This window comes from Saccostrea echinata, unplaced genomic scaffold, assembly GCF_033153115.1.
Source record: "Saccostrea echinata isolate AGI-Se365-2 ecotype Australia unplaced genomic scaffold, CSIRO_AGI_Sech_v1 ptg000048l, whole genome shotgun sequence".
Lineage (NCBI taxonomy): Eukaryota > Metazoa > Mollusca > Bivalvia > Ostreida > Ostreidae > Saccostrea > Saccostrea echinata.
The window spans coordinates 1,682,973-1,695,486 of record NW_026889797.1 but is presented as its reverse complement, the minus strand read 5'-3'; the positions used below and the strand labels follow the sequence as shown (position 1 = coordinate 1,695,486).

The window sequence follows — 12,514 nt, the reverse complement described above, 5'->3', positions numbered from 1 at the left end:
ATTTTTTCACATTGATTTATTTCAAATCAATTCTTTGTAAAAATACCAAAGGGAAAACAATTTCGTCAGCACCATTTGAAAGTTATTGATATTTTCTGAAACAAAATCTTGCCTCAAAACGAGCCGAAAAAGACGTTTTTCTTATATAATTCAATAGAATAACGTCGAAAATGTAACGACAACAATGGCATGTTTGGGATTTAATTACACAAAAACGATACAGATATTTTCAGAGAATATAAAACGAAGGTAGAGGATTCATATAACTAATTTTCATGGTATGTTTTCGGACACTTTTTAATGGCCTGCAAACCCGCGACCTACGTTAAATGAAATGTTCAAACAATAATGGGGTTGTAATGACGTCAGAAAGGGGGTGGGTTTCTTTTTCCAACATTTTATAAAGTTTCACCCTCTGGGAAAACTGGTATAGACCTAGGTAATATTTATATGGGCTACTGAAAAATAAAATGCATTCAGAGTACTTGTTTCTAAACGCCGAAAAAGATTAAAGAGACAAGAGATGTAAAAGTTAATGTCGATTTGAAGTAAGGGTGTTCAAAGTTTGTCACGTCGAAAAGTGACGTTGATCATGTGTGATAGATGTTGAAGTCCGACAAGGAAATATGCTGTTATAATCAAGTGAGGATCGTTCAGATCTATTAACATTCTATTTGCAATATTATATACATTGAAATCAGCTGTTTATGATATTGTAAAATCATATAAACAAGACGGGTTTAAATCTTTTCTTAACTCGAAGGAAACTCATCAAGATAAGTGTATGAGGTAGAGAATGCGGACGATGAAAAACAATGGCGTCATGAGACTAAATGGCGACAGCGCCGGGTGATCATATAATGTTTGTTTTTTTTTATTTTAGGATAATTTGGTAAATATTCAAGGTATCAAGCTAAAATTTACAAAATTTCTTTAACTTTTGTTGTTTTATGTTTATTAAAAATTTTACAAGCATAGACTACATAGAATTAATTTTATCACATCAGTCCACGAACTTTTCGAACAACCCTCGTAGTTTGAAATTTTTCTGCAGCACAGCTGATTGCGAATATCAAGCTTTTTTTTTACCTCCTTACACCGACATGCGTAATATTGTTATGTTTCCTGACTCGGGTGCTAGTTCCACCTGGGGATATCATGAGTTGATGTCCAACTTTGAGAATACACGAGGTACATTTAGGTCAAGTATGATGTCATCTATAGTGGGTGTTATATGCCTTTCTCTATTGATTGTAGTGTTCATCTGCCTCATGTCAACACAAATCCTAAGTTCCTCTTATTTTTTTTTTTTTTTTTTTTTTTTTTTTTTTTTTTTTTGGTTTAAGGGCTACCACTATAGGGGAAACGCAGGGAGTGGGTCCCTCAATTTTCTCTAGAATAATTTTAATTTTAAATTATTTATATTTATAAGTTTTTCTAGTCTCTCTAACTCGGCTTCCACCTTTTTCCTCACGTGAAGTGATATCTTCCTATGCGGCTGTCCGACCGGTGCTTTTGTATCATCAACATGTATCTGTAACTGGAGGTCTTTTATCTTCCCAATACCTTCAAATCTGTCCGAGAATTCATCAATGATCTGTTGTTTTGGGAGGTGTGACTAAACGAATAACTGGTAAGATGTCCAAGTCCACTGCAGTCTGGTAGCTGAGAATTGATCCATAATTTCCCTTCACAACACATATTTCTGTAGTTGTCTTTGTTTGGTGAGTAATAAATAAAATGTCAGTTCTGAAACTACCAACTAAGTCTATTGGTTTTTTTTATCCATATGCGTAGACTCTTGTACCAGTATGATCAATATTGGGACGTTCCTCAAGTTCGGCAAAACAAGTTTCATCAATAATGTTCACTGTTGTTCCTGTATCAACTAGCATTTCAATGTCTGTGCCGAACATTCTTTTTCTGGTTTTCGGTTGCTTACTGTTACCCTTGGGTTTCGTGGATATGAAATGAATATTCGTCCCCTTAGCTTGACATTTCAGCTGTTGCTGTTTGAAATTGTTTCACGACCTTAGATTTGCACACCCTAGAAAAGTGATTCAGTTTGCCACATGATCTACAATTGTGGCCTCTAGCAGGACGGTATGCGAGTATCCAGTATGCGGGTATGGTTCTCCACAATGATGGAGTGTTTTTTTTTTCATGTTTTTGTCTTTCTGAGTTTCCTCTGTTTCTACATGTTCCTCTCTGTGTACTTCGACCTCTCCCATTTCTGGATCCTCCTTTGTGTGCTTGCTTGTTACGCGAGTTATCTGGGGGCTTCGTCACTGCATAAACGAGCGCTGCACTTTCATTATCGACTCCTGAAGCCTGTGCAACACTTATTTAGAATGATCTTGCAAGCAATAGCAATTGTTTCAATTCAATTTCACTTTCACGAAGTGCTCTTCGACGAAGCCTTGAGGAACTGCATGATTGAATAATTTGACTCTTGATTTCATTTTCGACGTTTGTAAATTCACACCTTTCAGTCAGCTTCCTTAGGCGGGTGTGAAATGTGTCAAATGATTCATCTGTTTCTTGTTTTGCGTGCCGGAATTTGTGCATATTAATATGACCAATCATATTCCATGTTTCTTTTTGGTATGAAGCACGTGTTTAAAGCGTCTACAGCTTGTTTGTAAACATCTTCCTTACCTTCTGCGTGGGTCAATGTTGTGAAAACATCATGCACCTCCTCACCTGCACATGCAAAAATAAAGCCTTCTGACGCTCCTTATCTGTACCGTTCATGGCAACAATTAAATTTTCAAAACGTTCTTTCCATTTTCTCCATCGCGTCGCCGTGCTTCCTTCTGCATGAAGTACAAATGGAGGAAACCGGGGAAGTGCCGCCATTTTCTCATGTGGATCACACGTGGAGCGAAATTGCAAATCGATAGTAAATGTTATTTCACTTGCCTTCGTAATGCCGACCTGGAATCGCATTTTGGGCGATCCTCAGGTGGACTTTTGAAGTCTCCGTCCTCGTTGCCAATGTAATGTTCTTGTAGTTCCCGAATTAAAGAGTAACAACACATGTGCTCAACACACATTTTATCTAGCACCTAGACAGGAAGTGACAAACATCTAAAACACAAAACCAAAAAGTAAAGATAATAAATTACCGGAGATTACGTAAGATATAATTAGAATATCATAACCTATAATTGCACATTTATACTAGAAACAATTTTGCCTCAGTGATATATTAATTCTAACTATGTACTCTTATAACAGTGTTACTGTTCACGCTAGCTCAGTCGGTAGAGCGCTCGCTCCGTGATCAGGAGGTCGTGGGTTCGAATTTCGGCTGCAACTGACCTAAGTCGATAAAAAATAGTTGGCAACTGTTCCTTCCCCATGCGCTCGGCACTTTGAAGTGAAACTTTCGGATCCTTCAGATGAGACCTTAAAAAACCGAGGATCCGTACTACGGCAGACATTGGCACGGATAAAGATCCCTCACTGCTCAATGGCCCTGAGTGCCGAGTATAGGTAAAATTTTGGAGCCCTTCACCGGTATATGGTGACGTCTCTACATGAGTGAAAAATTCTCGAATGGGACGTAAAACAACATACATACAATCAATCAATCAATCTTATAACAGTGTTATACCCGTTTTCCTAATTTTGTCCGGGCTAGATAAATGGGTTATCGGTCTTGTAAATTTTATTCCTTTTGAAAGTCATACGGTCCCTCCCAGACACCTCTCTTTTCAAAAGTTGAAGGTCTAAATATGGGATCCAGGATGTCAGCCAGCTCCTGGAATTATATACTCTTATAATAGTATTAAACGTTTTTTTGACCAATTTTGACCGGGCTAGCTAAATGGGATATCGGTCTTGTAAACTCAATTATTTTACACTCAAACGATGCGTGTGTGTATGTTTGTCAATCTCTCTTTCCTTTCTCAAGTAAATATCCGTCAAAACAATATATCGACGACAATATATGCCGACCTTGGCTGTACGTATTGTTGTCAACGACAATATGACTGTACATTTTGTCGTCCATTATGAAGGAGGAAAATAAGGCTCGTCTCGGTACGTATTGTCGCCGGCGATAATATACCGATGGACGACACTATGTGCAGTGAGGGTAGGTACATATTGTCGCCGACGACAATATGTACAAAACGACAATATGTACCGTCACATAGGGGTCAGCACGTCAATTCCTTAACTGGGTCTTATTGAGAAAAAAAAAGTTTTCATATTGTAAGGAACAATTTTGTATACATCTTCTTGTTCAATAATGCTTTATTAATTATTTGTTCTTTTAGAGAAATGAAGTTTCAAAATTAAGCATTCTGGCTCCTTTTAGCCCCTTATTACCTAACAAATGAAAAAATAAATGCTACTATTCATAATTGCAAATTTTTAAGAGAAAATACTATTACTGTACAAATTTTGATAGTTAAAGATTTATAGACTAAGGACTTTCTAACCCTCTTGGACATTAATTTGAAGGGTGGCCTTTTCTCTGTGATATCATATGAAAGATCTTAACATTCTGCACAAGTTTAGTTCTTTATGTTTTAACAAATCATCTACAGTCCTTAAGGCATGACAGAAAACGTGTAAAAAAGCTAGAGCTTAGAACCATCGAATGGTGCCTAAATTCAAAAAATAATTAGCTTTTCCATATAGATGGCGTATTTTTCCTTCATTTAAAACTATCATTAATACTTAAAAAAAAATGAATGCGGCATTCCTCTGATAGAAATTTACCAGAGGGACATCATTATTTTTCAACGTTAAGTGCGCAAGATCGTATCATAGTAAAAATACCATTCTATTATATAAGCACATTTAAAATATTGAAATGGGAATAGACAGCATCTTATCAGCGTTATGTTTAGCTTACAGATATTTTATAAAAAGCAAACAAGTGCTGATTTCATATTGCAATTTATGCCTTAACTGTGCGCGAGTGTAACCGATTGCATTATATGATATAGAACACACATGTCCTAAAAGCTGGGTATCATTTTAACAATGGAACGTTCTTCGGTATTTATATATATCTTTGTATTCTGCAATAGTTCTTGCTATAGTAATCTTTAATTATTAATTTTACTATAGACATATGCGTTACTACAAATTATATCATTTTCTTTTCTATATATAATCTCGATAGCATAACAGACTGGATATAAATGAAACTGCAAATTATATTTTCAATAGAAAGTGACGTACACTGCAGTACTGTCAGTTCCTTCTCGTTGCTAGAATCTGAGAATATTGAAGATCTCATAGAATTCTGATTAAATTAAAATCGAATTAAATTGAATTATCAGAGGAGAGTACTTAATATGAAGTGTGAAGTACTTGTTTCCGAATTTTATTTGCCTTTTGGACAATAGTACAATTTTCTTCTCTGCTTGAACGTTCAGTAAGCGCAGAATTCTAGACGATACATAATTAATATCTCTCAAATAGCGAACTTAATTCTCATTGGTTAAGAAACTGATAACATCAACAACTTAAGGTTGTTGTTGCAACCCATGTGATATGAACCATACCTATTTACGGTAAAAAATAAAAATAGAATAAAATGAAAAATTTAAAATTCATAAAAAAATATATATAAAAATAAAAGAAAAAACTGTTATTGGTTTTTTGAAACACTCGTTGACGTCTGGCCGATTTTTACCCCATGTATATTTCACCCGTGAATGTTTGTTTGTTTGTTTGTATGTTGTTTAACGTCCCTCTCGAGAATATTTCACGCATATGGAGACGCCACCACTTGCCGGTGGAGAGCTGCAAATTTTGTCCTATACTCGGCACTTACGGCCATTGAGCAGTGAGGGATCTTTTTCGTGCCAGCACCTACTGCGACACGGGACCTCGGTTTATACGGTCTCATCCGAAGGACCGGTCTCCACGTCCCACAGTGGGATTCGAACCCGCAACTCCTTACTCCGCGACTCTAGAGCAGACGCACCCGTGAATGAAAAGCTGTGTAAATATCAGTCGTCCTGTGTAATATGACCGACTTTCTAATAATAAAAAAAAAATAACGAACAGACCACACTATTTTGGCTCCAGTCTTTGGCACCTTTCTTCAGCTCTTCCAAATCTTTTTTATTTAAATATTTCGGCTTGAGCATTACTGAAGAGACATTAATTGTGGAAATGCGCGTCTGGTGCATCAAAATTGGTACCGTCAGCGGAGGTTGACAATGGTTTTCCGAGGGGTGTCAATTTCAACTGTTACCCTCAAAAACGTGTACTATTTATTTTATTATACTGAATGTCTTATTGATTTCGGATGTCATAAAAAAATTCGGAGATCGTCGTTAAGTTCACGCTTAGAAAGCTTTCAAACTCCCCGCTTCTATTTTTCTCAATAAGAAAGCTTCGGAAAAGATTTACCAACCTCTTTATTGTTTGTTTGCTACTCAAAAAGTCCTTTATCATCTAAAGTTTGCACTCGCAAGGATGTTTCGTCTGTCGTTTGTTGTTTTCAAGTAAGCTACATCGGACGCAAGCTTTTATTGACGTCGTTTATTCGGCTTCTTTCAAACGCACAACCGACGTTTTGAGAATTCTACGGTGAACCGTACGCGCATGATTTGAACGCATGTGATATTTTCGTAATGTTACCCGTTGTCAAGTCTGTTGCTAACGCTGAGGGTAACATTATGGATTGTTAAATGCGTCTAAACCAATCAGATTTTAGTATTTAACATGAAAGTATAATATATATATATATATATATATATATATATATATATATATATATATATATATATATATATATATATATATATATATATATATGATTTACACTATTGCATTACAGTTATGATAGTAGTGCACAACTTGAGAAGAAGTTATAAGTTTCGATGATGAGAGATGGTATGTGTGTCGGGAGGAGTGGGGGATTTCTTGGATTACAACATGTTTACAGTGCAGCCTCATGTGCCCCCATACTAGGCGTTCCGAACCCGAATTGCTGTTCAATGCCGCCGAAAAAGAAAAACGTTAACAATAAGAATGCTATTGAAAAACGAACTTTCAGGTTTCTGTACGTAAAATACACTACACTGTTATACAGTTGTATAATTCTTAGATAATGTTTTTATAGTATATAATTAATTTTTGGTAGGCATTAAGTAAGTAAAACAATATAACTTCTTAGATAGAGTATATTCCTAGCTTTTGACAAAAGTTACATTGATAAGATCTGTGTATTGGTCAGCCGGAGTCTTAGTAAGCAGGCTAAATGGGAAGATGGGACCTCCTGGTGAGCTAAGTCATATGATTAAAGCATCAGCATTTAAAACCATTACAGAGACCATTAGACTTTGCAGTTCTTCTAAGATCCCGAAGATGTCAGAGGCACAATTAAGAGCTAACCGAGAATTGGTATATTTTCATAATTGGTTAATTTGTTAATTTAAACTGGTGATTTTATGGTTAATAATTGGATTAGTTTCTTTGGTAAATTTGGGTGAAACTAGATTATTTATGGTGTGCTTATAGAATTCTTGAAACTTAAACCTTTATTAAATAGGAATTAGCTCATTACTACTGGTGATGTTTTCACACCGAGCTACAGGTGTTTAAGACCTTTGAATTATAGAAAGCTGTTGGTGGCGTTGCTTCAGCATAGCTTTACAGTAGCAAAAGTATTGGTGATAAGGAATTGTTGATGGCGTCGATTCACCACAATTTATTCACCGAGGTTATTCACCCAAAGCTTCATCAGTAGTTTTCTTTAAATAATTAGGGCAACAAATAGTTTCATGGGTGTTTGAATTTATCGCTTTTTTCATTGTTTGATCAACAATCCCACATCATTTTTGTATTTTAACAAACTTCATAGCGTCTTAGTATTCTGGATTTATTTTCTTGTGAATTCTTCAACTGAGGAGGTTACGCTACATATGCTACTGGCTCGTTAAATATCCGAACCCAAACTTTGTTGACTTTGTTGATTGAAATCTAATTATCAAGGACATGTACTATTGTATAACAGTGTAATTACATTCCTTCTTTTTTCATATAAAGAAACATTTCAGTCACCATTTACATAAAGTCCTCTGTATAATTAAACATGGCTGACATATTAAAAGAATTAAATGCTCTTTGTCCCTCCGACTATTTAAAAAAAAGGCATTCTCGCCCTAAAACGTAAATATGTTTATTTTTTTTATATCATGTATCATTTATTATGTGTTATAGCTGACATTTCTGTTTCTTCTATTTGTTAATTCACCTGAGCTGAAAACTCAAGTGAGCTTTTCTGGTCATCCTTTGTCCGGCGTTCATCTGTCCGTCCGTTTGTTATATTATATTTTGATGAACAGTGAGTTTTAATCAGTGATTTTTTTTATTTTCTCTAATTTTACATTCAAATGTGTATTTAAAATATCTTATTTAGAATCGTTATGTAGTCATAAGAGTAGTTCGGAACAAAGGGGGATTAAATTATGTTTAATCCCCATACTTATTTTATTCGATTTAATTACCAGTTCAGCTATTACCACCAGTCTTAGTGAAGGGCCATTCGAACAAAAAAGTTCCAAATTCTGCTTTGTTGTATTTCTTAACACACTGTACTTTGTGTAATAATTAATTTGGAATAATTGCATCTTCCTCTCAAGAAAACAAGCTGTTTTTAATACGTCATGTGAAATGTATTAAAGTTCCGTGCCTTTGTACATTTTAGGTTGCAAAGAAACAGGTTTCTACGGATCTTCATGTTCGGTTCCGTGTCCTGAAAACTGTCTCCATCCTTACTGTCACATAGAAACAGGTGCTTGTCAGGGATGTAAACCTGGATACCAGGGACATCAGTGTAATGAGTGTAAGTCAGCTAAGACACATCTCATATGAAGAATAATACTACTGGAGCTAATACGGCAACTTTGCATTCAACTTTGTTAAGGGAAATCTAAACACTAAGAACAGATATTTTTAGGACTTTGAGAAAATAATTATATATCGTGGTGTCAGTTTATGTAGTTTATTTTCAAAATAAAAAATCCAGATAATTATATTTCTCCAGGAAAATGTTTAAAGACACTGAAGTATTAATGTAAGAATTTACTGTTCTGTACCTACAATGGGAAAATACATGCAAAAAATCTAATCAATTACATGTACTTTATCATTGTCTAATGCAACGTTAAGAATACTTCAGTTTACTTAAAGTGATGTCTTTTATTTCGTGTATTTCCATTAATTCAATTTTATATCAAACTGCAGATTACTCTAATTGCACAAAACTACATTGGAATTAGAACTCTTTAGTGAGCAGTGTTTAAAGCTTTCTCAGTTTATTTTTATTCATGGCTTCCTACTCATGTTAATTTGATTCTATTTAGTTCCTCTATTTCTAAATATAAAACTTCTAAGGGTGAGTAACAACAGTTGAGTTTTCTGATCTTTTAAAAGCATAAATAATACGATACAATTTCCATATCACTAATATCTCTATCCTTGTTTTTTTTTTTTCTTTACAAGACGCAAATAATAATCTATGAGCCTTTTGAAACTTATTAAATATACAAAATCGATATAGTTCAACATATTCCAATATCTGCAAAAAAGCTTTAAGTTTGAATTGCTTGTCTTAGAATACTGTTTCCTGTAGTTCAATTATGAATGAATAAATTGAATGAAGTAATGATAGCTTGCTCAAAAATAGATGTCATCTTGAAGAAAAAAATTGTGAAAGAAATAAGTCAAACGATGGTAATTTAAACGATATATCACTTTTAATGAAACAGAAAATTAGTGCATGAGAAAAAGAATGATTAAAAGAGTAGAAGAAAATCTTTTTTTAACATTTCGTATTTTTTTCTTTAAATTTTTATTCCTATAGTGTTATTAAGAATTTGTTAAACAGTAAATATTAAAGTGAAAAAAATGAGGTTGGGGGCATGTATCAATATGCATCAACAATTTGAGATCACGAATGACGATGAAATGTTTATTACACTTACACTGTACCAGATGCTGACAGGACTTTAAGGTAACTTATACAATTAACTACATTCATTTCTGTTTTTGTAACAGCCTGTAACAGACATTTCTATGGAGAGTCCTGTGAGAAGAAATGTGGAAATTGTAGTGATGAAGAAACATGTAACCATGTCAACGGAACGTGTGAAAAGGGATGTGACGTGGGTGTTTATGGAGATAATTTATGCCAAACACGTATGTAAAATAAACGTATTAGGGAGGGAAAATATAACAATACAGGGGAACAAGTTTCTGATATTCTGTTGATGTTCTATGACTCTAAGCGGCTATGTAAAAAAGTCATTAATCCAATGCATTTTACATGGTCCTGTTAAAGCTATGCAGAATTATTTGTTTTCCTAAAACTTGGACATTTTTAAATGTAAAAGATAAAAAATAAAAAAAATGAAAGTTAACATTTAACATGTATAAAGAATTTACATGAATAAAGAATTTGAATCACATTATGTAATTAGGTGACTAACTCAAAATTCATGTGGAAATTATCATAATCACAAGACAACACAAACGAATGCATATTTTTTTCCTATTTTGATAAATAGCCAGATTATTCTAATTTGTTTGATTTACATGCATATATGAAGTATTTTCTTTAAAATAAATTAGATTTGTGTCATTTCTTCCTTTCGTTTAATTAATTTTTTTAACATTCAATTAACATGTGTATTTTATTCCAGTGAACATTTTTTCAATAAGAAACATTTTCTGTAAACAAATTCTAATGAAGATTCTATATTTAAAGTCATTTATAGGTTACAAGAAACATAACATTGTATCATCTTTAATTTCATCTCTTTTTTTATTCTGTCCTGTCGGTTTGCAGGGAAAGAAGGTGTTCCAATTTTTCAGAAGTATTTAATCGAAAGACAACGCCCGTATCAACCTTTGAGTATTAGATAACCGGACTTCAGAGCACGCACATGCCCATGATTTCTAGATATTTCACATGTTCTCCTTGTAGAGAGACTCAAAATAAATATCTATGCAAGAAATCTCAATCATCTTTATAAATTTATTTGTTTTGTTTTGTTTTGTTTTGTTTGTTTTTTTGCTTGTTTGAATGCTAAGAAATTGACAGCCATTTAAAGCAAAAAAAACCTAGAAGGTTACTGAAATTTTTTTGTGTCAGCCAATCAGAGCGAGTCACACGTACATGCGCGTGCTTCCTTTCTAATTCAACCAGCTCATCTTGTCTTCACTACGTATATATGTTTATATGATAAGGTTCAAAGCACATCATCCAAAAATATGAAGGTTAAAGCTCAGTTGTACCAGTCATTTCACTCTTCGCACGCACACGCACTTGCATGCAAGTGCCCAAGAAAGTGCATGGATTAAAATGTATTTTAAATCTTATTACAGCATGTTCGAATGGAACTTTCGGAAAAAACTGTAATGAGAATTGTAACGTCAATTGCGGTTTACCAGGAATCTGTAAGAGGACAACAGGAGAATGTGAGGGCGGATGCCAGCCTGGCTGGGAGGGACCTCAATGCAAAAATGGTTTATTGAATTTTAACTATTTACAAAGATAATTGTGTTTTTCAAATGTTTCAATTTAATTTGATGATGGTCATATCATTTGCCCTTTTTCTGCCATTGAATGTTGAATCACATCTTATATCTTTTGTAATGTTCGTATGGTTACATGTATTATGAGAAACAAATAGATAAGTGCTTAAAGTATATAAAATATTCATGAGAGACAGCTTATTCAAACAAGAACAAAAATATTTAAAAGTAAGGTATTTAATTAACAAGGAATAAAACTAGACATTTTGAATTATGGGGGAAAACTCTATACGAAATCAAATAAAACCTGTATTCTGTTTACATGAAAATCAATAGGATTCACAACTCTTTAAAAATTATATTTGATGGAACCAAGTTTACTGTTCATGTTAAAGTCTTTTCTGTGTACATTTGTATATCATCAGTCTTCCTTCTTTTAGTGTTAACGAGCATATCGCTAACTCTTATATAAGAACAGTATGTAATGACTGTAACTCAGGATATGTTCTTGAAAATAATTGCACTCTTTAAAAAGATATATGTATACAATTACAGACAAGAAAAGATTATTATTATTTACTTAACAAAAAATAAAAATTAAAAACACAGAAAACCAAACAAAAAACTCTTTACTTTTTGCATTATTGTTATGTAGTTTGGTGTTATTCGTAAATGACATATAGTTAAATTAAAAGAACAATAACAATAAGGAGAAAGAGAGACAAACAAAAACACAAGCACACTAAAACCATTAGAAATGAATTATGCAAATAAAACTCTTTGTTTTCTGTTCAATTAGTTTGTTCGAACAATACGTATGGAATCAACTGTAGTCAGCCTTGTGGGAACTGTCGAAAACAAATAAAATGTCATCACATTAATGGAAGTTGCTTGAATGGATGTACAAAAGGATACAAAGAAATACTCTGCACTCAGGGTAAATATATCCTTGATGTAATTTAGTTGCAATATTGTCAAATCCTGCGAATGATTATTT

General features: G+C 33.7%; 1 protein-coding gene across 1 annotated transcript; it reads left to right on the top strand.

The window, feature by feature from the left end:
* The first annotated feature begins 1,103 nt into the window (after positions 1-1,103).
* Positions 1,104-11,517, top strand: LOC133203152 (multiple epidermal growth factor-like domains protein 11). Its single transcript, XM_061338996.1, has 4 exons — positions 1,104-1,191; positions 8,687-8,824; positions 10,039-10,145; positions 11,368-11,517. Exons 1-4 carry the CDS (start codon positions 1,104-1,106, stop codon positions 11,515-11,517), a joined length of 483 nt encoding a protein of 160 aa, XP_061194980.1.
* The last annotated feature ends 997 nt before the right edge of the window (positions 11,518-12,514 follow it).

Coding starts and splice junctions, on each gene's coding strand:
- LOC133203152 (XM_061338996.1), top strand. CDS start 1,104: ATGCGTAATATTGTTATGTTTCCTGACTCGGGTGCTAGTTCCACCTGG. Junction 1,192..8,686: donor CAACTTTGAGAATACACGAG/GTACATTTAGGT, acceptor TGTACATTTTAG/GTTGCAAAGAAACAGGTTTC. Junction 8,825..10,038: donor GGGACATCAGTGTAATGAGT/GTAAGTCAGCTA, acceptor TTTTTGTAACAG/CCTGTAACAGACATTTCTAT.